This window comes from Pseudophryne corroboree, chromosome 11, assembly GCF_028390025.1.
Source record: "Pseudophryne corroboree isolate aPseCor3 chromosome 11, aPseCor3.hap2, whole genome shotgun sequence".
Taxonomy (NCBI): domain Eukaryota; kingdom Metazoa; phylum Chordata; class Amphibia; order Anura; family Myobatrachidae; genus Pseudophryne; species Pseudophryne corroboree.
In genome coordinates, this window is record NC_086454.1 from 298,986,459 (window position 1) to 299,014,074 (window position 27,616).

At 47.2% G+C, this 27,616-nt stretch overlaps 1 protein-coding gene across 6 annotated transcripts in view; it reads left to right on the forward strand.

Annotated features, from left to right (window-relative positions):
- The window catches only part of LOC134969512 (serine/threonine-protein kinase Nek11-like), an 840,206-nt gene that overhangs the window by 511,784 nt on the left and 300,806 nt on the right, over window positions 1-27,616 (forward strand). For all 6 annotated transcript variants that reach the window (XM_063945508.1, XM_063945509.1, XM_063945511.1 and 3 more), the window contains one exon: window positions 16,423-16,501. In XM_063945508.1, the coding sequence (XP_063801578.1) occupies window positions 16,423-16,501 (79 nt within the window). The remainder of the gene's footprint in view (window positions 1-16,422; window positions 16,502-27,616) is intronic.

Here is a 27,616-nt window from a genome sequence, read left to right on the forward strand (position 1 = left end):
TATATATTTTTTATATCATTATCATCCAGTCTATACTAGCAGACGCAGTACGGTAGTCCACGGCTGTAGCTACCTCTGTGTCGGCAGTGCTCGTCCATAATTGTATACCTACCTGTGGTGGGTTTTTTTTTTCTATCTTCTTCATACTAGTAGTTTAGGAGTCTGCTGCTGACAGTGTCCAGCAGGTCCGTCATTATATAATATATACCTGTCCTGCAGTAGTGATATATATATATTTTTTATATCATTATCATCCAGTCTATACTAGCAGACGCAGTACGGTAGTCCACGGCTGTAGCTACCTCTGTGTCGGCAGTGCTCGTCCATAATTGTATACCTACCTGTGGTGGTTTTTTTTTTTTCTATCTTCTTCATACTAGTAGTTTAGGAGTCTGCTGCTGACAGTGTCCAGCAGGTCCGTCATTATATAATATATACCTGTCCTGCAGTAGTGATATATATATTTTTTATATCATTATCATCCAGTCTATACTAGCAGACGCAGTACGATAGTCCACGGCTGTAGCTACCTCTGTGTCGGCAGTGCTCGTCCATAATTGTATAGCTACCTGTGATGGTTTTTTTTTTCTATCTTCTTCATACTAGTAGTTTAGGAGTCTGCTGCTGACAGTGTCCAGCAGGTCCGTCATTATATAATATATACCTGTCCTGCAGTAGTGATATATATATATTTTTTATATCATTATCATCCAGTCTATACTAGCAGACGCAGTACGGTAGTCCACGGCTGTAGCTACCTCTGTGTCGGCAGTGCTCGTCCATAATTGTATACCTACCTGTGGTGGGTTTTTTTTTTCTATCTTCTTCATACTAGTAGTTTAGGAGTCTGCTGCTGACAGTGTCCAGCAGGTCCGTCATTATATAATATATACCTGTCCTGCAGTAGTGATATATATATATATATATATATTTTATATCATTATCATCCAGTCTATACTAGCAGACGCAGTACGGTAGTCCACGGCTGTAGCTACCTCTGTGTCGGCAGTGCTCGTCCATAATTGTGTACCTACCTGTGGTGGGTTTTTTTTTCTATCTTCTTCATACTAGTAGTTTAGGAGTCTGCTGCTGACAGTGTCTAGCAGGTCCGTCATTATATAATATATACCTGTCCTGCAGTAGTGATATATATATATATATATTTTTTATATCATTATCATCCAGTCTATACTAGCAGACGCAGTACGGTAGTCCACGGCTGTAGCTACCTCTGTGTCCTGTGTCGGCAGTGCTCGTCCATAATTGTATACCTACCTGTGGTGGGTTTTTTTTTCTATCTTCTTCATACTAGTAGTTTAGGAGTCTGCTGCTGACAGTGTCCAGCAGGTCCGTCATTATATAATATATACCTGTCCTGCAGTAGTGATATATATATATTTTTTATATCATTATCATCCAGTCTATACTAGCAGACGCAGTACGGTAGTCCACGGCTGTAGCTACCTCTGTGTCAGCAGTCACTCGTCATCCATAAGTATACTAGTATCCATCCATCTCCATTGTTTACCTGAGGTGCCTTTTAGTTGTGCCTATTAAAATATGGAGAACAAAAATGTTGAGGTTCCAAAAATAGGGAAAGATCAAGATCGACTTCCACCACGTGCTGAAGCTGCTGCCACTAGTCATGGCCAAGACGATGAAATGCCATCAACGTCGTCTGCCAAGGCCGATGCCCAATATCATAGTACAGAGCATGTAAAATCCAAAACACCAAATATCAGTAAAAAAAGGACTCAAAAATCTAAAATAAAATCGTCAGAGAAGCGTAAACTTGCCAATATGCCATTTACCACACGGAGTGGCAAGGAACGGCTGAGGCCCTGGCCTATGTTCATGGCTAGTGGTTCAGCTTCACATGAGGATGGAAGCACTCAGCCTCTCGCTAGAAAAATGAAAAGACTTAAGCTGGCAAAAGCACAGCAAAGAACTGTGCGTTCTTCGAAATCACAAATCCTCAAGGAGAGTCCAATTGTGTCGGTTGCGATGCCTGACCTTCCCAACACTGGACGTGAAGAGCATGCGCCTTCCACCATTTGCACGCCCCCTGCAAGTGCTGGAAGGAGCACCCGCAGTCCAGTTCCTGATAGTCAGATTGAAGATGTCAGTGTTGAAGTACACCAGGATGAGGAGGATATGGGTGTTGCTGGCGCTGGGGAGGAAATTGACCAGGAGGATTCTGATGGTGAGGTGGTTTGTTTAAGTCAGGCACCCGGGGAGACACCTGTTGTCCGTGGGAGGAATATGGCCATTGACATGCCTGGTGAAAATACCAAAAAAATCAGCTCTTCGGTGTGGAAGTATTTCAACAGAAATGCGGACAACATTTGTCAAGCCGTGTGTTGCCTTTGTCAAGCTGTAATAAGTAGGGGTAAGGACGTTAACCACCTCGGAACATCCTCCCTTATACGTCACCTGCAGCGCATTCATCATAAGTCAGTGACAAGTTCAAAAACTTTGGGCGACAGCGGAAGCAGTCCACTGACCAGTAAATCCCTTCCTCTTGTAACCAAGCTCACGCAAACCACCCCACCAACTCCCTCAGTGTCAATTTCCTCCTTCCCCAGGAATGCCAATAGTCCTGCAGGCCATGTCACTGGCAATTCTGACGAGTCCTCTCCTGCCTGGGATTCCTCCGATGCATCCTTGCGTGTAACGCCTACTGCTGCTGGCGCTGCTGTTGTTGCTGCTGGGAGTCGATGGTCATCCCAGAGGGGAAGTCGTAAGACCACTTTTACTACTTCCACCAAGCAATTGACTGTCCAACAGTCCTTTGCGAGGAAGATGAAATATCACAGCAGTCATCCTGCTGCAAAGCGGATAACTGAGGCCTTGGCATCCTGGGCGGTGAGAAACGTGGTTCCGGTATCCATCATGACTGCAGAGCCAACTATAGACTTGTTTGAGGTACTGTGTCCCCGGTACCAAATACCATCTAGGTTCCATTTCTCTAGGCAGGCGATACCGAAAATGTACACAGACCTCAGAAAAAGACTCACCAGTGTCCTAAAAAATGCAGTTGTACCCAATGTCCACTTAACCACGGACATGTGGACAAGTGGAGCAGGGCAGACTCAGGACTATATGACTGTGACAGCCCACTGGGTAGATGTTTGGACTCCCGCCGCAAGAACAGCAGCGGCGGCACCAGTAGCAGCATCTCGCAAACGCCAACTCTTTCCTAGGCAGGCTACGCTTTGTATCACCGCTTTCCAGAATACGCACACAGCTAAAAACCTCTTACGGCAACTGAGGAAGATCATCGCAGAATGGCTTACCCCAATTGGACTCTCCTGTGGATTTGTGGCATCGGACAACGCCAGCAATATTGTGTGTGCATAAAATATGGGCAAATTCCAGCACGTCCCATGTTTTGCACATACCTTGAATTTGGTGGTGCAGAATTATTTAAAAAACGAGAGGGGCGTGCAAGAGATGCTGTCGGTGGCCAGAAGAATTGCGGGACACTTTCGGCGTACAGGCACCACGTACAGAAGACTGGAGCAACACCAAAAACGCCTGAACCTGCCCTGCCATCATCTGAAGCAAGAAGTGGTAACGAGGTGGAATTCAACCCTCTATATGCTTCAGAGGTTGGAGGAGTAGCAAAAGGCCATTCAAGCCTATACAACTGAGCACGATATAGGAGGTGGAATGCACCTGTCTCAAGCGCAGTGGAGAATGATTTCAACGTTGTGCAAGGTTCTGCAACCTTTTGAACTTGCCACACGTGAAGTCAGTTCAGACACTGCCAGCCTGAGTCAGGTCATTCCCCTCATCAGGCTTTTGCAGAAGAAGCTGGAGACATTGAAGGAGGAGCTAACACAGAGCGATTCCGCTAGGCATGTGGGACTTGTGGATGGAGCCCTTAATTCGCTTAACAAGGATTCACGGGTGGTCAATCTGTTGAAATCAGAGCACTACATTTTGGCCACCGTGCTCGATCCTAGATTTAAAACCTACCTTGGATCTCTCTTTCCGGCAGACACAAGTCTGCAGGGGTTCAAAGAACTGCTGGTGAGAAAATTGTCAAGTCAAGCGGAACGCGACCTGTCAACATCTCCTCCTTCACATTCTCCCGCAACTGGGGGTGCGAGGAAAAGGCTCAGAATTCCGAGCCCACCCGCTGGCGGTGATGCAGGGCAGTCTGGAGCGACTGCTAATGCTGACATCTGGTCCGGACTGAAGGACCTGCCAACGATTACGGACATGTCGTCTACTGTCACTGCATATGATTCTCTCCCCATTGAAAGAATGGTGGAGGATTATATGAGTGACCGCATCCAAGTAGGCACGTCAGACAGTCCGTACGTATACTGTCAGGAAAAAGAGGCAATTTGGAGGCCCTTGCACAAACTGGCTTTATTCTACCTAAGTTGCCCTCCCACAAGTGTGTACTCCGAAAGAGTGTTTAGTGCCGCCGCTCACCTTGTCAGCAATCGGCGTACGAGGTTACTTCCAGAAAATGTGGAGAAGATGATGTTCATTAAAATGAATTATAATCAATTCCTCCATGGAGACATTCACCAGCAGCAATTGCCTCCACAAAGTACACAGGGAGCTGTGATGGTGGATTCCAGTGGGGACGAATTGATAATCTGTGAGGAGGGGGATGTACACGGTGATGAATCGGAGGATGATGATGAGGTGGACATCTTGCCTCTGTAGAGCCAGTTTGTGCAAGGAGAGATTAATTGCTTCTTTTTTGGTGGGGGTCCAAACCAACCCGTCATTTCAGTCACAGTCGTGTGGCAGACCCTGTCACTGAAATGATGGGTTGGTTAAAGTGTGCATGTCCTGTTTATACAACATAAGGGTGGGTGGGAGGGCCCAAGGACAATTCCATCTTGCACCTCTTTTTTCTTTCATTTTTCTTTGCGTCATGTGCTGTTTGGGGAGTGTTTGTTGGAAGGGCCAGCCTGCGTGACACTGCAGTGCCACTCCTAGATGGGCCAGGTGTTTGTGTCGGCCACTAGGGTCGCTTAGCTTACTCACACAGCTACCTCATTGCGCCTCTTTTTTTCTTTGCGTCATGTGCTGTTTGGGGAGTATTTTTTGGAAGGGCCATCCTGCCTGACACTGCAGTGCCACTCCTAGATGGGCCAGGTGTTTGTGTCGGCCACTTGGGTCGCTGAGCTTAGTCACACAGCTACCTCATTGCGCCTCTTTTTTTCTTTGCGTCATGTGCTGTTTGGGGAGTGTTTTTTTGAAGGGCCATCCTGCGTGACACTGCAGTGCCACTCCTAGGTGGGCCAGGTGTTTGTGTCGGCCACTAGGGTCGCTGAGCTTACTCACACAGCTACCTCATTGCGCCTCTTTTTTTCTTTGCGTCATGTGCTGTTTGGGGAGTGTTTTTTTGAAGGGCCATCCTGCGTGACACTGCAGTGCCACTCCTAGATGGGCCAGGTGTTTGTGTCGGCCACTAGGGTCGCTGAGCTTACTCACACAGCTACCTCATTGCGCCTCTTTTTTTCTTTGCGTCATGTGCTGTTTGGTGAGTGTTTTTTGGAAGGGCCATCCTGCCTGACACTGCAGTGCCACTCCTAGATGGGCCAGGTGTTTGTGTCGGCCACTTGGGTCGCTGAGCTTAGTCACACAGCTACCTCATTGCGCCTCTTTTTTTCTTTGCGTCATGTGCTGTTTGGGGAGTGTTTTTTTGAAGGGCCATCCTGCGTGACACTGCAGTGCCACTCCTAGATGGGCCAGGTGTTTGTGTCGGCCACTAGGGTCGCTTAGCTTTCTCACACAGCTACCTCATTGCGCCTCTTTTTTTCTTTGCGTCATGTGCTGTTTGGGGAGTGTTTTTTTGAAGGGCCATCCTGCGTGACACTGCAGTGCCACTCCTAGATGGGCCAGGTGTTTGTGTCGGCCACTAGGGTCGCTGAGCTTACTCACACAGCTACCTCATTGCGCCTCTTTTTTTCTTTGCGTCATGTGCTGTTTGGGGAGTGTTTTTTGGAAGGGCCATCCTGCCTGACACTGCAGTGCCACTCCTAGATGGGCCAGGTGTTTGTGTCGGCCACTAGGGTCGCTTAGCTTACTCACACAGCTACCTCATTGCGCCTCTTTTTTTCTTTGCGTCATGTGCTGTTTGGGGAGTATTTTTTGGAAGGGCCATCCTGCCTGACACTGCAGTGCCACTCCTAGATGGGCCAGGTGTTTGTGTCGGCCACTTGGGTCGCTGAGCTTAGTCACACAGCTACCTCATTGCGCCTCTTTTTTTCTTTGCGTCATGTGCTGTTTGGGGAGTGTTTTTTGGAAGGGCCATCCTGCGTGACACTGCAGTGCCACTCCTAGATGGGCCAGGTGTTTGTGTCGGCCACTTGGGTAGCTGAGCTTAGTCATCCAGCGACCTCGGTGCAAATTTTAGGACTAAAAATAATGGCCCTCATTCCGAGTTGATCGGTCGCAAGGCGAATTTAGCAGAGTTACACACGCTAAGCCGCCGCCTACTGGGAGTGAATCTTAGCTTCTTAAAATTGCGACCGATGTATTCGCAATATTGCGATTACTAACTACTTAGCAGTTTCAGAGTAGCTTCAGACTTACTCTGCCTGTGCGATCAGTTCAGTGCTTGTCGTTCCTGGTTGACGTCACAAACACACCCAGCGTTCGCCCAGGCACTCCCACCGTTTCTCCGGCCACTCCTGCGTTTTTTCCGGAAACGGTAGCGTTTTCAGCCACACGCCCCTGAAACGCCGTGTTTCCGCCCAGTAACACCCATTTCCTGTCAATCACATTACGTTCGCCGGAGCGAAGAAAAAGCCGTGAGTAAAAATACTTTCTTCATAGTAAAGTTACTTGGCGCAGTCGCAGTGCGAACATTGCGCATGCGCACTAAGCGGATTTTCACTGCGATGCGATGAAAAATACAGAGCGAACAACTCGGAATGAGGGCCAATATTGTGAGGTGTGAGGTATTCAGAATAGACTGAAAATGAGTGGAAATTATGGTTATTGAGGTTAATAATTATTTGGGATCAAAATGACCCCCAAATTCTATGATTTAAGCTGTTTTTTAGGGTTTTTTGAAAAAAACACCCGAATCCAAAACACACCCGAATCCGACAAAAAAAAATTCGGTGAGGTTTTGCCAAAACGCGTTCGTACCCAAAACACGGCCGCGGAACCGAACCCAAAACCAAAACACAAAACCCGAAAAATTTCCGGTGCACATCTCTACCACCAACCACTATTCACCCTCGCAGATCGACACCTCAACCCTGGCACACCAAATGCACCAGATATCGGCAAAAATGCTCACGTACCGCTGAGCGACAGTGGAGGAAATCACGCTCTAAGGCACACTTCCTCCACTACAAATTTATGCACTCATCCTACTTTGCTGCCCTTACCCTCTCTAAACAATCTTACTTCAAATACCTCATCTCCTCCCAATCCTCAAACCCCTGGCTCCTCTTTGCCACTGTCAACTCGCTCCTCTGCCCACCCCCGCCTCAACTCCCCTTTTCACTTTCTGCTCTTGACTTTGCCACCTACTTCACATCCAAAATTGACTCCATTTGTCAGGACATAACATCCCACCTGAACCTGAGCAACCCCCCTCCTCCATAGACCACCCTCTCCTCCTGCAAATCCTTTACTCACTTGGTTTGCGTGATACTGCTCTCTCCTGGCTGTCCTCCTAACTTTCTGACCATTCCTTCTCTGTCTCATCTCATGACTCCACCTCCCCCCCCCCCCCACTTCCTCTACCAGTAGGTGTCCCCCAAGGTTCTGTTCTTGGGCCTCTCCTTATCTCTCTCTACACATCCTCATTAGGTGAGCTCATTAGCTCTTTTGACTTAAAATATCATCTCTGCGCTGACGATACTCAAATCTACCTTTCCTCCCCTGACCTCTCCACTCGTATCTCCAAAGGTCTCTCTGCTATCTCCTCCTGGATGACCCAGGGCTTTCTTAAACTTAACATGTCTAAGACTGAGCAGATCATCTTCCCTCCCTCCCGCATAACCTCACCTCCCACAATGTCATTATCCATTGATGGCACAACTATCTCCTCTAGCCCCTGTCACAACTGAGGGCCTGAGCTGACGGGAGGCAGCCTCAGTTGTAGGGGCTGAGATGTAACGGAACCTGGGAGGTTGTATCAGACCCCTAGACATGTAAGTAACATGTAGAATAACTGCCCGAAGGCGTGACCACGACAACCAGGATAAAAGTCAATGATGTTTATTATGACAAACTCCGTAACACAGCAGCAGTAAAAGGAAACATAAAAGTCAACAGAGGATAAATACAATTCCTGGGTACTACAGGGTGGCAAGGGCCACAGGCACTGGTAGTGTGAGACAGTTCTTATAATCTTCTAGTTGGAAAGTCCTTACCAGGCCTGACTGTAGCAATGGAGAGAACCCAGGATCGTACCAGCTGATATTCCAGGAAAGGCTGGGCTGCTGAAGGTAAAACGGCTGCTGTGGATACTGGCTGGAACCAGACTGTTGTTGGTACGGAGTGGATACTGGCTGGAACCAGTTAAATAATAAACGAACTTGAGAGCGATGAAATAATAATGAAGTTTGGAGTTTGAGAGCGGTGAAATAATAATACCGGTGGAGAGTGGTAAACTGCAGAAAAGGACACCGGCCCTTTAAGAGAAGCTATACACTGCTGGAAGCTGGGCTGGAAGCAGGTGATTGTTTGAGAGCGGTGAAATAATAATGAAGTTTGGAGTTTGAGAGCGGTGAAATAATAATACCGGTGGAGAGTGGTAAACTGCAGAAAGGACACCGGCCCTTTAAGAGAAGCTGTACACTGCTGGAAGCTGGGCTGGAAGCAGGTGATTGTTGTAGCTGGAAACAGGTGAGTCCAGAATGGATCGGAGAGTCAGGCTACACCGCAGATGGAATGCTGGTGCGGGTCTCTATAGCAGAAGTCTGGAGACAGGAGCTGGAACCTGGAAGACAACCACAGGAGAGAGACAAACTGGAACTAGGTTAGACAACCAAAGCACTGACGCCTTCCTTGCTCAGGCACAGCATACTTATACCTGCAGCAAGGAAGGGGTTGGCTAGGCAATTATGCAAATCAACAATACAGATAGCAGATTGGTGGAAATAATCAGATGACAAAATCCAAGATGGCTGCGCCCATGCAGACACTTGGAGGGAAGTTTGGTTTGTAATCCATGTGAGAATTGAAACAGTAATGGCGACGCCGGCCACAGGAGACGCCAGACTGACAAGCGCACATTTAACCACGCGGGCACAGCGGAGGCCGCGGCTGATGAAATCACCACTCTGACATTCTGCATGTGGAAACTCAGGAACAGCGGGATCCGGTCCTGGAACGCTGAGCCAGCCTTAGGAGGCATCTGAAGGGTAAGTAATGGCGTCCAGATACCCGGATCGTGACAGCACCCCCCCCCCCTTTAGGAGTGGCCCCAGGACACTTCTTAGGCTTTAAAGGAAACTTTGCGTGGAAATTTTGGACCAAGGCAGGAGCATGGACGTCTGAGGCATTGGTCCAAGAGCGTTCTTCAGGACCATAGCCCTTCCAGTCAATGAGGTATTGTAACTGACCGTAACGGAAACGTGAGTCCAAAATCTTGGCCACCTCGTACTCGACTCCCCGTTGAGTCTGAACTTTGGGAGCTGGAGGAAGTGCGGAATCAGGATCAGCGGTTTCAACAAAGAAACATGAAATGTCCTGGGTATTTTCAAGAAGGATGGTAACTGTAACCTGTAGGCAACAGGATTGATGACTTGTTCAATCTTGAAGGGTCCGATGTAGCGAGGTGCAAATTTCATGCTGGGAACTCTCAACCTCAAATTCTTCGTGGACAGCCACACACGATCACCCACCTTGAGAGCAGGAACCGCTCTACGCTTCCTATCGGCAAACTTCTTATACCTGAATGAGGCTTTAAGCAGGGCTGCGCGGACGTTCCTCCAGTTATTTGAAAACTGACGCAAGGTGACATCCACTGCTGGAACAGAAGTTGCGGGAAGCGATTGGAATTCTGGGACTTTAGGGTGGAATCCATAATTAATGAAGAATGGTGTAGAAGAAGATGAGGAATGGTATTGATTGTTGTGGCTGAACTCGGCCCAAGGAAGGAGTTGAACCCAGTCATCTTGAGAGGAAGACACATATATACGGAGGAAGGCCTCCAAGTCCTGATTCACCCTCTCGGTTTGACCATTGGTCTGAGGATGGTAAGCCGTGGAAAACTTTAACTTGACTTGGAGGGCTTGACACAAACTTCGCCAAAATTTGGCTACAAATTGTACTCCACGATCCGAGATGATCTCTTCAGGAAGACCGTGAAGTCGGAAGATCTCTTGTATAAACACTTGAGCCAACTTGGAAGCTGACGGAAGACCGGTGAGAGGGATGAAATGTGCCATCTTGGTGAACCGGTCAACTACCACCCAGATGGTATTAAACTTGTTGCAGATAGGTAGATCGGAAACAAAGTCCATCGACAAATGGGTCCAAGGTCGACGGGGAACAGATAATGGAACCAGTTGCCCCGCAGGCGACTGGCGGGAGACTTTGTGTTGGGCACACTTTGGGCAGGAGGCAATAAATTCCATAACGTCCTTCTTCAGAGTTGGCCACCAGTAGGACCTAGAAATAAATTCAAGGGTTTTCTGAATGCCCATATGTCCAGCAAAACGGGAAGCATGGGCCCAATGCATGAGCTTCTTCCTTAGAACTGGCTTAACAAAACTTTTCCCTGGTGGAGGCGTAGAGTCCATCCCTACCATGGAGAATGCCAACGGATTAATAATAGGATGCTTGTCTGCAGACTCGGACTCATTTTCTTGCTCCCATGAGCGGGAAAGGGCATCGGCCTTACGATTCTGAGAACCCGGACAGAACTGGAGTTTAAAGTCAAACCTAGAGAAGAAAAGTGCCCATCTGGCCTGACGAGGATTCAGACATTGTGCGCCTTTGAGATATAAAAGATTTTTGTGGTCGGTAAGTATGGTGATTGAGTGGGAAGCTCCCTCCAACAGGTATCTCCACTCCTCCAGAGCGAGCTTGATGGCTAGCAACTCCTGATCGCCAATGGCATAGTTGCGCTCAGCTGGGGAGAACTTCCGGGAGAAGAAACTGCAAGGATGTAGATGTCCATCTTTGGCCCTCTGGGATAACACTGCTCCTACTCCAACGGAGGAGGCATCTACCTCTAAGATAAAAGGAGAGTCGGTGTCGGGCTGTTTCAGAACTGGTGCAGAGATGAACCGTTGCTTCAGAAGGTGAAAGGCTGGTGTAGCTTCCTCGGACCACTTGGACGGATTAGCACCTTTCTTGGTTAATGCAGTGATAGGCGCCACGATGGTGGAAAAGTCTCGTATAAATTTTCTATAATAATTGGCGAACCCTAAGAACCTCTGGACCCCTTTGAGGCTTAAGGGTATAGGCCAATTCTGGATTGCTTGGAGTTTCTCAGGATCCATCTCTAGTCCGGAACCGGACACAATGTAACCTAGAAACGGAATGGTTTTAACTTCAAACACACACTTCTCCAATTTACAATAGAGGTGATTGACACGGAGACGGGAAAGAACCTCTTTTACCCAGAAACGATGATCTTCGAGATTATTAGCAAAAATGAGGATGTCGTCTAGATAAACCACGACATGGCGGTACAAGATGTCCCTGAAAATCTCATTCACGAAGTGCTGGAAGACTGCTGGAGCGTTGCTCAATCCGAAGGGCATGACGAGGTACTCATAATGTCCGTCACGGGTGTTAAAGGCGGTCTTCCACTCGTCACCCTCACGGATTCGGATGAGATTGTAGGCACCCCTCAAGTCCAGCTTTGTGAAAATAGTTGCACCACTAACTCTATCAAAGAGCTCGGTAATCAGGGGTAAAGGGTATCGGTTCTTGACGGTAATGTCGTTCAGACCTCTGTAGTCGATGCACGGACGCAGACCACCGTCTTTCTTCTTAACGAAGAAGAAGCCTGCGCCGGCTGGAGAAGAAGATGGTCGGATGAAACCCTTCGCCAGGTTCTCTTTGATGTACTCTTCCATGGAGTGTGTCTCAGGCAGAGACAACGGATAAGTTCGGCCTCGCGGTGGAACCTTCCCTGGAATGAGGTCGATTGGGCAGTCCCATTCTCTATGAGGAGGAAGGATATCAGCAGAGGCTTTACTGAACACGTCCGTGAAGTCTTGATATGGAGGAGGCGGAACATCAGATGACCTGGGGAAGGAAGAACAAACAGGAAGAACTTTGGCTAAACAAGTCTCAGCACAGGAGGGACCCCATGCCAGTATTTGCGTAGTCGTCCAGTCAATTGATGGGTTGTGGAGACGGAGCCATGGAAGGCCTAAAACCACTGGATGTGTGGCTCTTGGAATCACTAAAAAAGAAATATACTCAGAATGAAGAACTCCCACTCTCAGACGAACTGGAAGAGTCCTTAAGGAAATGACTGCGTCAAAAATCTTGCTGCCATCCACGGCAGTCAAAGAGATGGACGAGGACAGTCTCTCGGTGGGTAGGGACCACCGTTTAACATAAGCTTCGGTTATGAAATTCCCAGCTGCTCCGGAATCAAGGAGGGCAATGACGTTCCTGTAACGTTGAGCAATTTGGAGCGACACTGGGAGGTTACAGTCATGAGGAGATGGAGAGGAGATCATTACTCCTAGCCGGCCCTCTCCTTGGCGAGCTAGGATCTGGAGTTTCCCGGACGTTTGGGACAGGCATTGATAGTGTGCGACGGAGCTGCACAGTAGAGACAGAGAGACTCAGAGAGACGTCTTCGGCGCTCAGCGGGAGATAGACGGGAACGACTAATTTGCATAGGCTCATCCTTGGATGGAGATGGTTGACGAGGAGGAAGAGCAGAAGATTTAGGAGTAGATGATCTTCCTCGCTCGGTTGCTCTCTCTCTGAAACGTAGATCAACCTTCGTGCAAAGGGAAATTAGCTCATCCAACTTAGAGGGCAAGTCTCTGGTAGCTAACTCATCCTTGATGCGTTCTGATAAGCCATGCCAGAATGCAGCATACAGGGCCTCGTCGTTCCATGCCAGTTCGGATGCCAGGATTTTAAACTGTATAAGATACTGTCCCACAGTACGTGTTCCCTGGCGTAAACGGAGAATCTCAGATGAAGCAGATGTTATCCGGCCTGGCTCGTCGAAGATGCGCCTGAATGTAGCTACAAAGTCAGTATAGGAGGATAGCAGGGGATCAGACTTCTCCCATAAAGGTGATGCCCAGTCAAGGGCTGAGCCACTGAGAAGGGAGATGATATAGGCAATTTTGGTACGGTCACTGAAGAAATTGCCAGGTAGAAGCTCAAAGTGGATTTCACATTGATTGAGAAATCCCCTGCAGAACCTTGGAGATCCATCAAATTTTGCTGGCGTTGGAAGATGAAGATGTGGACTGGAAATGGGTAAGGTGGGTGGGGTTACAGCTGGTGTTACTGTAGTGGACGCACCAGACGTGCCAGGTCCACGGAGGGTCGTTTGAATCCCATCCAGCCGTGTAGAGAGATCCTGGAGACAGCGGATGATGTGGCCCTGTGCAGCCTCCTGATGTTCAAGTCGGGCTGCCAGTTCTTGCATCGGCCTGGCCGCTTGATCCTGGTCTCCGGCTGGATTCATTAGGTCAGTGCTTACTGTCACAACTGAGGGCCTGAGCTGACGGGAGGCAGCCTCAGTTGTAGGGGCTGAGATGTAACGGAACCTGGGAGGTTGTATCAGACCCCTAGACATGTAAGTAACATGTAGAATAACTGCCCGAAGGCGTGACCACGACAACCAGGATAAAAGTCAATGATGTTTATTATGACAAACTCCGTAACACAGCAGCAGTAAAAGGAAACATAAAAGTCAACAGAGGATAAATACAATTCCTGGGTACTACAGGGTGGCAAGGGCCACAGGCACTGGTAGTGTGAGACAGTTCTTATAATCTTCTAGTTGGAAAGTCCTTACCAGGCCTGACTGTAGCAATGGAGAGAACCCAGGATCGTACCAGCTGATGTTCCAGGAAAGGCTGGGCTGCTGAAGGTAAAACGGCTGCTGTGGATACTGGCTGGAACCAGACTGTTGTTGGTACGGAGTGGATACTGGCTGGAACCAGTTAAATAATAAACGAACTTGAGAGCGATGAAATAATGAAGTTTGGAGTTTGAGAGCGGTGAAATAATAATACCGGTGGAGAGTGGTAAACTGCAGAAAAGGACACCGGCCCTTTAAGAGAAGCTATACACTGCTGGAAGCTGGGCTGGAAGCAGGTGATTGTTTGAGAGCGGTGAAATAATAATGAAGTTTGGAGTTTGAGAGCGGTGAAATAATAATACCGGTGGAGAGTGGTAAACTGCAGAAAGGACACCGGCCCTTTAAGAGAAGCTGTACACTGCTGGAAGCTGGGCTGGAAGCAGGTGATTGTTGTAGCTGGAAACAGGTGAGTCCAGAATGGATCGGAGAGTCAGGCTACACCGCAGATGGAATGCTGGTGCGGGTCTCTATAGCAGAAGTCTGGAGACAGGAGCTGGAACCTGGAAGACAACCACAGGAGAGAGACAAACTGGAACTAGGTTAGACAACCAAAGCACTGACGCCTTCCTTGCTCAGGCACAGCATACTTATACCTGCAGCAAGGAAGGGGTTGGCTAGGCAATTATGCAAATCAACAATACAGATAGCAGATTGGTGGAAATAATCAGATGACAAAATCCAAGATGGCTGCGCCCATGCAGACACTTGGAGGGAAGTTTGGTTTGTAATCCATGTGAGAATTGAAACAGTAATGGCGACGCCGGCCACAGGAGACAGGAGACGCCAGACTGACAAGCGCACATTTAACCACGCGGGCACAGCAGAGGCCGCGGCTGATGAAATCACCACTCTGACATTCTGCATGTGGAAACTCAGGAACAGCGGGATCCGGTCCTGGAACGCTGAGCCAGCCTTAGGAGGCATCTGAAGGGTAAGTAATGGCGTCCAGATACCCGGATCGTGACAGCCCCCAAGTGCAATGTCTTGGAGTAATCCTTGACTTCTCCCTCTCCTCCAAACCACATATTCAGTACCTCTCACCCAGGACGCTACTAAGACCCTCATCCACTCACTGGTCATCTCCAGATTGGACTACTGCAATCTCCTCCTATCTGGCCTCCCTCAAAAATGCCTTTCTCCACTCCAATCTATCCTCAACGCTGCTGCCCGTCTCATCTTCCTCACCAAATGTACTACATCCACAGCCCCTCTCTTGCAGGACCTTCACTGGCTACCCATCCCATTCAGAATCCAATTCAAGCGTCTCACACTCACCTACAAAGCCCTCACCCACTCTTCTCTCTCTTACATCTCTGACCTTCTCTCTCTTTACATTCCCACCCGTCCTCTTCGCTCTGCTAATGCACGCTATCTCTCCTGCCAACCTGCTCCCACTCCTACCTAAAAGATTTTGCATGTGCTGCTCCCTATCTCTGGAATGCTCTACCTCTCCCCATCCAACTCTCCACCTCTCTACGAAACTTTAAACGGGTTCTCAAGACCCACTTCTTCACCAAACCCAGCCAACTCTCCTCCTAACCCTCTTGTCTATGCTCAGTCTACCCCTTCTGTGTCACCCCGGTCTGTTAGACCCTCACCTTTTAGATTGTAAGCTCGCAAGAGCAGGGACTTCTTTCCTCATGTGCCTTTCCTTTTCTTACTTACACTATCTTATACTCCTTACTCCCTTTGATGGCACCTAACCCCAGGTTTTCTATACCTGTCCTATATTACCTTGCACTGTAAGTGCTGTTTTTTTGTTTGCTCATTTGATTATGTACTGTGTAATGGGCGCTGCGGATTCCTTGTGGCGCCATATAAATAAAGGATAATAATAATAATGTGTTGCATTGTATCATCGACGTTGCCCCACTGCTCAGTTGTACAAATCCCAACACTGAGCTGTGGAACTACGATGATGCGATTTGCTGCAGAGCTAGTTAGATTAGTAAATTGAGCAGGTAAACAGATAAGTGGTTTTCCGTATTTAATTACAATTAGAAGGTAAACTTTAGAGAAGGATATATTCTCCTATTGCGAGATCTGGGATAATTGCCTCTGGAACAGTATGGCTTGGCTGTCAGTCCTGTGAGTTAATTGGATAAAAATATATCAAAGAGTTGAACTTTGATATTTTGACAATTACAGTACACTGAGACTCAACGTGCAAAGAACAGTCACTGTGGGTGACATCGCAGGTATTCCACTGGCTGTTACATCCATTCTAAGGCAAACTATGGCAGCCCATAGCGTCAGTGCTTGCCCACAGGTCAGTAGACTACATGCAGCCACCGTAAGGTCTTTTTTTCAGTAAGCATATTAATAGCCTGTCTCAGGAGCTCTTATATCTGTAGTGAATGGCAATTGTGCAGGGTCCTTAGTTATATTTCCTATTGTATTTGCAGAATGCTGATGAAAGACCCAGATCTCCGACCAGGTGCCAGAGATGTCTTAAACTATCCATATGTAACAAATAAAGTAAAGGTATGTGAGAAGCTTTTTATACAAGATAACTTTTATCCATGTCAGTTATTTATGTGTAATGGATCACAAAGCGTATTATTTATTATCATCAACATCTATACAGCGCAGGCCTGCACAACCTGTGATTCTCCGGGTGTTGTGATACTACAAGTCCCAGCATGCCCTGCAGGCTAATACCTGGCAGGGTAAGCTTGAATTTGTACTTTCACAACGCCTGGAGAACAACCAGGGTGATATAATGCCTACACGTTACACAGCGCTACAGAGAATTATTAATCCATTATCTATCTATCTATCTATCTATCTATCTATCTATCTATCTATCTATCTATCTATCTATCTATCTATCTATCTATCTATCTATCTATCTATCTATCTTATTGAACCCTGCCATGTCACTTCAGTCTCCTTCCCCCACTCCAACCCATCCCGCCCTCCACTCTGTCCGGCACTGCCCCCTCTGTTCTGTACTAATTCCTGCTCCATCCCGACCACCCCTGTCGGGCCGCCAAGCCCGTCCCCTTTGTCACATACTTATTTCTTTCCCGGCGCCCCATCCTCTGTCCCATTTCCCTCACAGTGGAAGGTATTGGGGCACGCGCCCAGGCCTCTACTGTGCAAAGGGACAGACCATCTGCAAATATTTCTATCTGTGTAATCATCTATTTATTTTATTTATTTATTTATTACCAGTTATTTATGTAGCGCATATCTATCTATCTATCTATCTATCTATCTATCTATCTATCTATCTATCTATCTATCTATCTATCTATCTATCTATCTATTTTGACAAGATCACTGGAATAGTGGTGGAAGACAGGTATACAGTATATGCCGCAGGTTTCTTACTTATGTGTTTTAACAGACGTAAGAGGGACCTGCTCACAAGCTTACACTCTATGGGGAATAGGCATTGATACACAAGGATAGGTGCTATCTATTGCAATATGCCCAGCCATATAGCAGAGGCTCTTGGTGGACTGTAAGATCCAAGACATTTTGGCCTAGGGTCAGGTGGATGTGAAAGTGAAGAGAAGATATGTAAAGTTATCTGTGGACTGTATAGAGGGGATGTAATAGGGTAGGATAACTTATGGAGCTTACGTTGGTGGTTGTGGAATATGATTAGCTGTCTGAAGAGGTGAGTTTTCAGAAACGACTGGGAGACTAGAGGAAAGTCTTATTGTGCATGGCAGGGCACAGAGTAGGTGCATGCCCAAAAAAATCCTATAAGCATGGCTGGGAGCAGGTAAATGTTGGGAGATATTTTGAGATAGCGAAGGACTGTATGTTGGTGTAGTTTGGTTAATAGCCTTGTGTGTCAGTAAAAACAGGATTTTAATACCTACCAGTAAATCCTTTTCTCCTAGTCCATAGAGGATGCTGGGGTCCATTTCATGACCATGGGGTATAGATGGTTCCGCAGGAGCCATGGGCACTTTAAGACTTTTCAAGGGTGTGAACTGGCTCCTCCCTCTATGCCCCTCCTCCAGACCCCAGTTATAGGAACTGTGCCCAGGGAGACAAACATTTAGAGGAAAGGATTTACTTTTATACTAATGGGGAGATTCATACCAGCTCACACCTCAACCATGCCGCACAACATGGCATTCAACATAACACACGCCAACAGGCATGAACCATTTATAGCAACATGCTGAAAACAAATGTAATACACTTGTGTAACTAACTGAACCAAACTGCAGGTAAAGTACGCACTGGGTCGGGCGCCCAGCATCCTCTATGGACTAGGAGAAAAGGATTTACCGGTAGGTATTAAAATCCTGTTTTCTCATACATCCTAGAGGATGCTGGGGTCCATTTCATGACCATGGGGTTTATACCAAAGCTCCAGTACGGGCGGGAGAGTGCGGATGACCCTGCAGCACCGATTGACGAAACTTGAGGTCCTCATCGGCCAAAGTGTCAAACTTATAAAATTTAGCAAAAGTGTTTGACCCTGACCAAGTAGCTGCTCGGCAAAGTTGCAATGCCGAGACTCCCCAGGCAGCCGCCCAGAACGAACTCACCTTCCTAGTAGAATGGGCCTTCACCGACATAGGTAATGGCAATCCGGCCGTAGAATGAGCATGCTGAATCGTTCCTCTGATCCAGCGCGCAATAGTCTGCTTAGAAGCAGGACACCCAATCTTGCTGGGAGCATACAAGACAAACAGACAAACCAAGCTGTTCTTGCGACATAAATCTTCAAAGCTCTAACCACATCTAGAGACTGTGACTCAGTGAAAGTGTCAGTAGCTACTGGCACCACAATAGGTTGGTTTATGTGGAAGGACGAAACCACCTTTGGAAGAAATTGTTGACTAGTTCTTAACTCTGCCCTATCTTCATGGAAGATCAGGTAAGGGCTCTTGTGAGACAAGGCCCCCAACTCAGACACCCGCCTTGCGTATGCCAAGGCCAAGAGCATCATCACTTTCCAAGTGAGAAACTTCAATTCTATCTCCTGCAGAGGTTCAAACCAATCTGATTAAAGGATCTGCAACACCACATTAAGGTCCCATGGTGCCACTAGAGGCACAAATAGAGGCTGGATGTGCAGATCCCCTTTCACGAACGTCTGAACTTCTGGAAAGGAGGCCAATTGTTTTTGAAAGAAAACTGATAAGGCCGAAATCTGGACCTTGATTGACCCCAATCTAAGGCCCGCATCCACACCAGCCTGCAGAAAATGGAGAAAACGTCCCAACTCAAACTCTTCCATAGGAGCCTTCTTGGATTCACACCAAGACACATATTTTCTCCATATATGGTGGTAATGTTTAGACGTTACTCCTTTCCTGGCCTGAATAAGAGTGGGGATGACTTCCTTGGGAATACCCTTTCGGGCTAGTATCCGGTGCTCAACAGCCATGCCGTCAAACGTAGCCGCGGTAAGTCTTGATACACACACGGCCCCTGCTGTAGTAGGTCCTCTCGAGGAGGAATAGGCCGAGGATCTTCTATGAGCAACTCCTGAAGATCTGTATACCAAGCCCTTCTTGGCCAGTCTGGGGCAATGAAGATTGCTCGAACTCTTGTTCTTCTTATTATTTTGAGAACTTTTGGAATCAGTGGAAGTGAAGGGAAAACACATACCGACCGAAACACCCACTGGGTCACCAGTGCATCCACTGCTATTGCTTGAGGGTCTCTCGACCTGGAACAATATCTCTGAAGCTTCTTGTTTAGACGAGATGCCATCATGTCTACTTGAGGAACTCCCCAAAGACTTGTCACCTCTGCGAAGACTTCTTGGTGGAGGCCCCACTCTCCTGGATGGAGATCGTGTCTGCTGAGGAAGTCTGCTTCCCAGTTTGTCCACTCCCAGAATGAAAATTGCTGACAGAGCTCTAACATGTCTTTCTGCCCAGAGGAGAATCCTTGTCACTTCTGCCATTGCCGCTCTGCTTTTCGTTCCGCCTTGCCTGTTTATGTACGCGACTGCTGTTATATTGTCCGACTGGATCTGCACGGGATGATCTTGAAGATGATGTACCGCTTGTAGAAGGCCGTTGTAAATGGCTCTCAATTCCAGAACGTTTATGTGAAGGCAGGCTTCCTGACTTGACCGTTTTCCTTGGAAGCTTTCCCCCTGTGTGACAGCTCCTCAGCCTCGGAGACTTGCATCCGTGGTTATTAGGATCCAGTCGTTAATCCCAAACCTGCGTCCCTCTAGTAGGTGAGAACTGTGTAGCCACCACAGGAGCGAAATCCTGGCTTTGGGGGTCAGGATTATTCCGGTGCATGTGTAGGTGGGATGCGGACTACTTGTCCAACAGGTCCCTCTGGAATACTCTGGCATGACATCGGCCAAACTGTATGGCCTCGTAGGCCGCTACCATTTTTCCCCAACAACCGAATGCATTGATGGATCGACACGCTTGTTGGTTTCAATATTTGTTTGACCAATTTCTGGATTTCCAGAGCCTTTTCCACTGGAAGAAATACTCTCCGTACTTCTGTGTCCAGAATCATCCCTAAAAAGGACAATCTTGTCGTCGGTTCCAACTGCGACTTTGGAAAATTCATGATCCAACCGTGTTGTTGGAGTATTGACAGGGAGAGTGCGATGTTCTGCACCAACTGTTCCCTGGATCTCGCTTTTATCAGGAGATCGTCCAGATAAGAATTATATTGACTCCTTTTTGACGAAGGAGGACCATCATCTCCGCCATCACCTTGGTGAATTCCCTCGGTGCCGTGGAGAGTCCGAACGGCAACGTCTGGAACTGGTAACGGCAATCCTGTACTGCGAATCTCAGATAAGCTTGGTGAGGAGGATAAATGGGAACATGCAAGTAAGCATCCTTTATGTCTACTGACACCATGAAGTCCCCCTCCTCCAGACTGGAAATCACTACCCTCAGGGATTCCATCTTGAACTTGAACCTTTTCAGGTAGAGATTCAGATTTTTCAGGTTTAAAATCGGTCTGACCGAGGCATCCAACTTCGGAACTACGAAGAGGCTTGAATAAAAACCTTCTCCTTGCTGTGACAAGGGTACCAGGACAATGACCTGATCCTGACATAATTTTTGAATTGCCGTTGTTACTGCCTCTCTTTCTGGAAGAGAAGCTGGCAAGGTCAATTTGAAAACTCGGCATGGGGGGATGTCTTGAAACTCTAGTTTGTACCCATGGGACACTATTTGTAAGACCCATGGGTCCAGGCCAGATTGAATCCAGATTTGACTGAAAAGTTTCAGACGTTCTCCCACCCGAGCGGACTCCCGCAAGGGAGCCCCAGCGTCATGCTGCAGATTTGGCAGAAGCAGGGGTGGACTTCTGCTCCTGCGATCCGGGAGACGCTGCAGATTTCTTTCCTTTTCCCATTCCCCTACCTGCAAAAAAGGGGGAACCTTTGGCCTTTTTGTATTTGTTGGCGGAAAGGACTGCATGTGAGAGTGATGTGTCTTTTTCGCCGGTGTAGGAGCATAAGGCAAGAATGTCGACTTACCTGCGGTAGCCGCCGAGACTAACGCATCCAGCCCATCACCAAAGAAGGCCTCACCTTTATACGGGAGAGCCTCCATATTTCTTTTGGAATCTGCATCAGCATTCCACTGGCGAACCCGCAACGCCCTCCGAGCCGATACTGCCATGGTAGTGGTTCTTGGTCCCAAGAGACCAATATATTTCATGGTTTCTAGTACGTACGCAGCAGCGTCTTTGATATGACCTAATGTTAGGAGTATCTCCTCTCCATCTATTGTGTCAATGTCTAATGACAAGTTTTCTGACCACTTCTCAATAGCACTACTCACCCACGCACAGACAGTGGTAGGCCTGAGTAGTGTCCCATTGGCCACATCAATAGATCACCTCACTCACTTACGCCTGTCGGCTCTTTAAGTGAAGCCATTCCAGGCGCAGGGAGAAACACCTTTTCTCTTTTATGACAGGGCCCTGTCTAAAATGCGGGGTGACTCCCACCTAAATCTGAAATTTATTTTCAGGTTAAATTAGACTCCCTCCAAGAGACTGTTCAACTCCTGAGGTGGAGGGAAAATTACATTACTTCTTTACTAAAGTAAACCTTCTTGTGGTAAAAGAGGAGCTTCGTAACTTCCAACACCACCTTTATAGCTAAAACATGTTTTGAATGCTTTTTTTTTTTAACTTAGGACCTATTCCCCTGGAATCACTAGTGTCGACACAGGAAACAGAGTCCGTGTCGGTACCAGTTTGTACTACTTGTGCAAATTTGTATGTGACCCAGAGGGGTCCCTGTGGATGAAAGGCAGAACTATTAAAAATCACATCGTCAACACATTATATTCAGTTTTCTGTATGAGATTCAGTAGTGATTCACACTATCATGTAACCTTTCACCCAGTCAGGCTCTTGGTGTCATATTAAACCTCTGTGTCTCTAACATGTCTTCCACAGAGGAAGAGATTCCCTGCCACAGACATGTCACACACGTGCACAACCACACCACAGACACTCTGGGACTTATAGGGGACAGACCCACAGTAAAATCTGTCAGAGGGACACAGATAGGATTTGCCAGTTCGCAACCCAGCACCAGTAACACAATGTCTGTGAACACAAAATGCCCACTGACATGCAGCGCTTTTATAATGCTAATCACACAATTATATAGCACCAAATTCACTGTGGCCCCCCGTTTTGCACTCTGATACTTGTTCAGTAGTGGAGGAGGACCAGCGTTGTCTCTGCAGCCTGAGGAGAGAGAGAAAATGGCGCTGAGCAGTGTGCTGGCTGACTGAGGAGGAAGCTCCACTCTTCAATGGCGTGTTTCTCCTCAGCTTTTATGAGGTAATTTTTTATACTGGCGGGGGTAGGACTGTGCCTCAGCAACTTATGCCCCTTATTTATGCCAGTTTCCATAGGTTTCATGCTGCCCAGGGCGCCCCCCTCCCCCCCCCCGCTCCCTGCACCCTGCAGTGCCTGTGTATGTGTGGGTAACATGGCACGGTACCTTTAGCCAGAGCCGACCCTATCCTATATGATGCCCTAGACAAGTTTTTGGCTGGTGCTCCCTAGCACCGCCGCTAGTTCCACCTCTGACCTTGAACCCCTTTTTTTGCCAAAAAGTTGGGCGCCATTTTTGCAAAAAATGCATCTTATTTGCATTACTGTGCTGCTAGGATGCACAAGCAGCCTCTGCTGATTAAAATGATATATGGCATGCCTATATTCTGTGTCTGACTGTACTGTGTCTGCATACGAATTGCTAAGTTACAGTGATTTCCAGGAATACACTGCAACGTAGCATTTCGCATGCAGATACAGCCGCAGTCACACACAGAATATAGGCATGCTGCATATCATTTTAATCAGCAGAAGCTGCTTGTGCCCCTAGGCATTTGCCTAGTTTGCCTATGCCTAGGGCCGGCTCTGCTTTTAGCTGTCACTTTCTTGATTGAAGATCTGTCTTTTAACACTCACCTGTCTTCTGACTTCTGGCTCTGTGAGGTGGGTGACGGCGTGCTGTGGGAGTGAGCATCTAGGCACGGCTAGCGTTTAGTTCCCTTCAGGAGCTAATGGTGTCCTCTCAGCCAGAAGCAGAGCCATGAAACTCTTTAGGAAGTTGGTTCAGTCCCACGAAGCAGGGAGATGCTACCAGCAGTTCTCCCTGAAAATAAAAAACCTAACATAAGTCTTTTCAGAGAAACTCAGTAGAGCTCCTCTGGAGCGCATCCAGTCTGCCTGGGCACATTTCTAAAACTGGGGTCTGGAGGAGGGGCATAGAGTTCACACCCTTGAAAAGTCTTAAAGTGCCCATGGCTCCTGCGAAACCGTCTATACCCCATGGTCATGAAATGGACCCCAGCATCCTCTAGGACGTATGAGAAAGTTTTTTATATTGAATACGGTAGAATACAGGTAACCAATGAAAGACTGACAGAGCAGAGTAGCAGAGCGTTTAGCGTGAAAGATCTGCAGCTGCTTTCAAAATGTGTTGTAATGGGGAAAGTTTGTATAGGGGAAGAACAGAAAGAATACTATTGCAATAATCAATCTGTATATGATGAGTGCATAAATTTGAGTCTTGTGTAAGATATGGGTATATTCTGGACAGAGGAGCAAGGGTATGTTTTAGCACCCACCTCCTCTGTACTGAATTAAGAGCCTAGCCAACATGTTACGTTTGAAAAGAAAACATGTTTAAAAATCCTAAATTGGTGATACGAACAGTTCTAGGCCTTGTGAAACTCAGGGTGCATCAAAAATATAGGAGTGTGGCTTCATGGGGATGGGGTGTGGCCACAGAATATTACCAATTCACGTTACACAGCACAGTAGTGTCCATTATTCATATTACACCACACAGTAGTACCCCTTATATACGTTATGCTACATAGTAGAGCATCTTATTCACAATATACCACAGAGTATAACCCCTTATACACGTTACACCACACAGTTGAGCCCCTTGTACACATTACACCACAGTATAGCCGCTTATACTCGGGAAAGAGAGTGGTGCTGCAGCAGTTGGGGCAGAAAGAGGTGCTGTAGCATCTGAAACAGAGACGTGCTGCAGCTTCCACAAAAGAGAACGATGATGCAGAAGCTGGGGCAGAGAGAGGTGCTGTAACACCTGGGCAAGACAGAGAAAGGCACTACAGCAACAGGAGCAGAGAATGGTGCTACAGGACAAAAGTAACCCTGGTGCACAGCTACAAGCAGACAGTGAGACATCTAAAGAGGGTGGCCACAGCTCCGGCATGTGCCGGCAGTCAATGCCTCCTGCTGTGTTGCCTCTGTCCTGCCCTGTTCCCTACCTACTGTATTTTCTGAGTCCGTGTGCACCCTCTCTTCTCCTACTCTGCATCTGCCTATACAGCAGTCCACAGTGCAGCATGAGGAGGGAGGGTGGTGACGCGACCTCTAGCTTTTTGGGTCCCGGAGCTCATGTTCCACTGGAGCCACCCTTGCTACACCCCTGATTTTGGACATGTTGTTAGATGTACAGTATGTAACTTGATTTGGGAACAGACTGAATGTGAGGAACAAAGAACAGTTTAGAGCCAAGTCTATTTTGGAAAGACTAATGGTGCCCATACACTTGTGCGATGCCCCGCAACGCGACATCGCGGGGCATCGCACCGGCAGTTCAGGTGCGATAAAATTGCACCTAAACTGCCAAAGTGATTACCAATGCGATCATGCGATAGAGCACATGGTAATCACGTGATGGGCACGTCACCGCCGAGTGGGAGCGACCTCTGGCCGCTCCTGGCGGGTGCCCATCGCACATCGCAGTGCGATATATAGCATGTGTTTCTAGTAACACATGCGATCGCACTGCGATGCGATAAATATTATGTGCAGCACATATCTTGAGACGCGATATTCGACCGGCGTGCCCGCGCATCGCATCGAAAGGTACTAAATGTGCATACAATCCTTCGATTTCTCTCACAGATGTGGTTGAAATCGAAGGCTAGTACCGATAATCGCACAAGTGTATGGGCACCATTACTTTGTGGTGGGGAGATGACATCCAAGATCAAATGGCTGAAAGACATTCAATAATGCTCTTTAAATTATGTCATTCTTTACAAAGTTGCACTGTCTTCTGTGAGTATGCTACGGTCGTATTTTATGACACCTCACCCATTCACGTTAAAACAAGAAAGAAGAATAAATGTTTTTTAAAGTTAAGGTTACTCCCATATCTGATAGTTGATGTGTTTAGAAGTTGTTGATAGGTACTATAATAAGAGTATCCTGTCATTTCCAGTGATTGCATGGCACTCAAAGCAGTGTGTGACTGAAGTCTATTCATCATGCCAAGCAGAAGTGTACAGAGAAATAACACATATTTCTCATTGTACATTTACAAAGAGCAAAAATAAACTCCAACTAATTTATATCTATTTTGTTGAGCCAACTGTACCTGAGCTTAATCCCAGACCTGCAATGTGTGATCTATTGACAATTACAGATGCAGTTAGATTGTCATTGTTCCCCTTCCGTCTCTGAACCCCAAGTCGTTTGTAATTAGGAAAGTGTTCAGTCTCTTTGAGAGCCTGTGTTGGGTTCTCGCTGCCAGATTTAAATGCTCCTGGCATAATTCTCTCCTCTGTCAACTTGTGATGTGAGGGGAAGTAAAATAAATGGATTAAGATAAAGGGACCCAAGAAAGTTTTCAGAAAGAGGACAGGCTCTGCAGAGGGTAGAAACTGCAAGACTCAAGAAAGTTTTTCTAACTAAAGCAGCCTGACGTTCCAGAATCTACCACCGATGGGAGTTCTATGCAGTGCAGCTGCCTGTGTGGGTGAGGATGTATAGCACGAGGCTAGAAATAAAGGTATGCATGCATAAAGTTGACCTACAGAATGCCGACATGAGAATGTTGACATGGTTTGATTATGTAATTTGCTGTAAACCATGTCCCATCCTCCATGGCGCAATCACAGACATTACAACACAGGGAAGTGGTGGTGGTGGTGGTGGTGGAGGTGGGAGGATTGGTACAATTGACATCTGGACATCTTTCTCTTTCCCCTGATCTTCCAAAGCTCAAACTCAAAAGTGTCAGTTGTGAAGAGTGGAGTTTGATGTGTCATTTACACTTTTGCACAGTTATTTTCACAATTTTCCACTTTTATTTTTTTATAAATGTAAATTTATTTGTACACTTTTACTTAATTGTCATACAGTCATTGATAGGTCAAAACAATGAGATGACTTTCAACTTCTTTACCGTAGAAAGGATAACATTAGAATGTCAACATGGTTCAAACTGTTGACAGGCACCAGGTCAACATCATCAAACTGTCAACAGGTTCACAATGTTGACATCTAAAGTCTACAGCGCATGCGCAGGACTCTGAAAATATGGCAGCTGCACCATTTTTCCGGAGCCCTGCGCATGCGCTGTAGACTCTGGCACTGTGCCAGAGTCTCTAGTGCCCAGTGCGCCAGCAGCAGCGGTGAAGGCTACGGGAGAGGAAGGCACCCACACACAGTCACCGATGGACGCCGGAAAGGTGAGTATAGAAGAAATGAGTGCAGTGTGTGCGGTGTAGGCCCCCTCTGGACCCATTATAGATACGCCAGTGGGCTGAGCAGAGAAGAGCACATGCAGGGATAGTTCTTGAAAGCTGCCCATCTGTGACTTCCAAGGTTTGTTATGTACAAGCAAGTGGCATCGGATACAGGACCTGATGTTGTGCTGGAATGTATGTACACCAAAATCCACTGACGTCATATGTGCTCACTAAAAAAAAAAGATAACGCTCACACCCGTTTGTTTTTAGACCATTGGTTTTATAAATTGTGCTTTTCTGTTTGTATACAGGTACAGTAAATAGAATTGAATACAGGAGGCATTATCGTCCTCTCCCTCCCGTATATAAAAAGCATATACAATATCTTGCTGTGATACGCTCAGAAAATCCTATCATTTATAGCAATAAAGAAAGCACCAATCAGAGGCTGTCAGTAATGGCGACTTTCCCCATCAGCGCATATTTACACCAGCCCTTAGAGACTCACAATGAATTTGGCTTTGACAGGCAGCGATGCGTATCTGTGTGGCTCTGCATTTGTGTGCAGTTACATGAACAATTGTATACAGTCTGGTAGATCAGCTCACCAGTTATGGCATACAGGAGTTTATTGCATTGG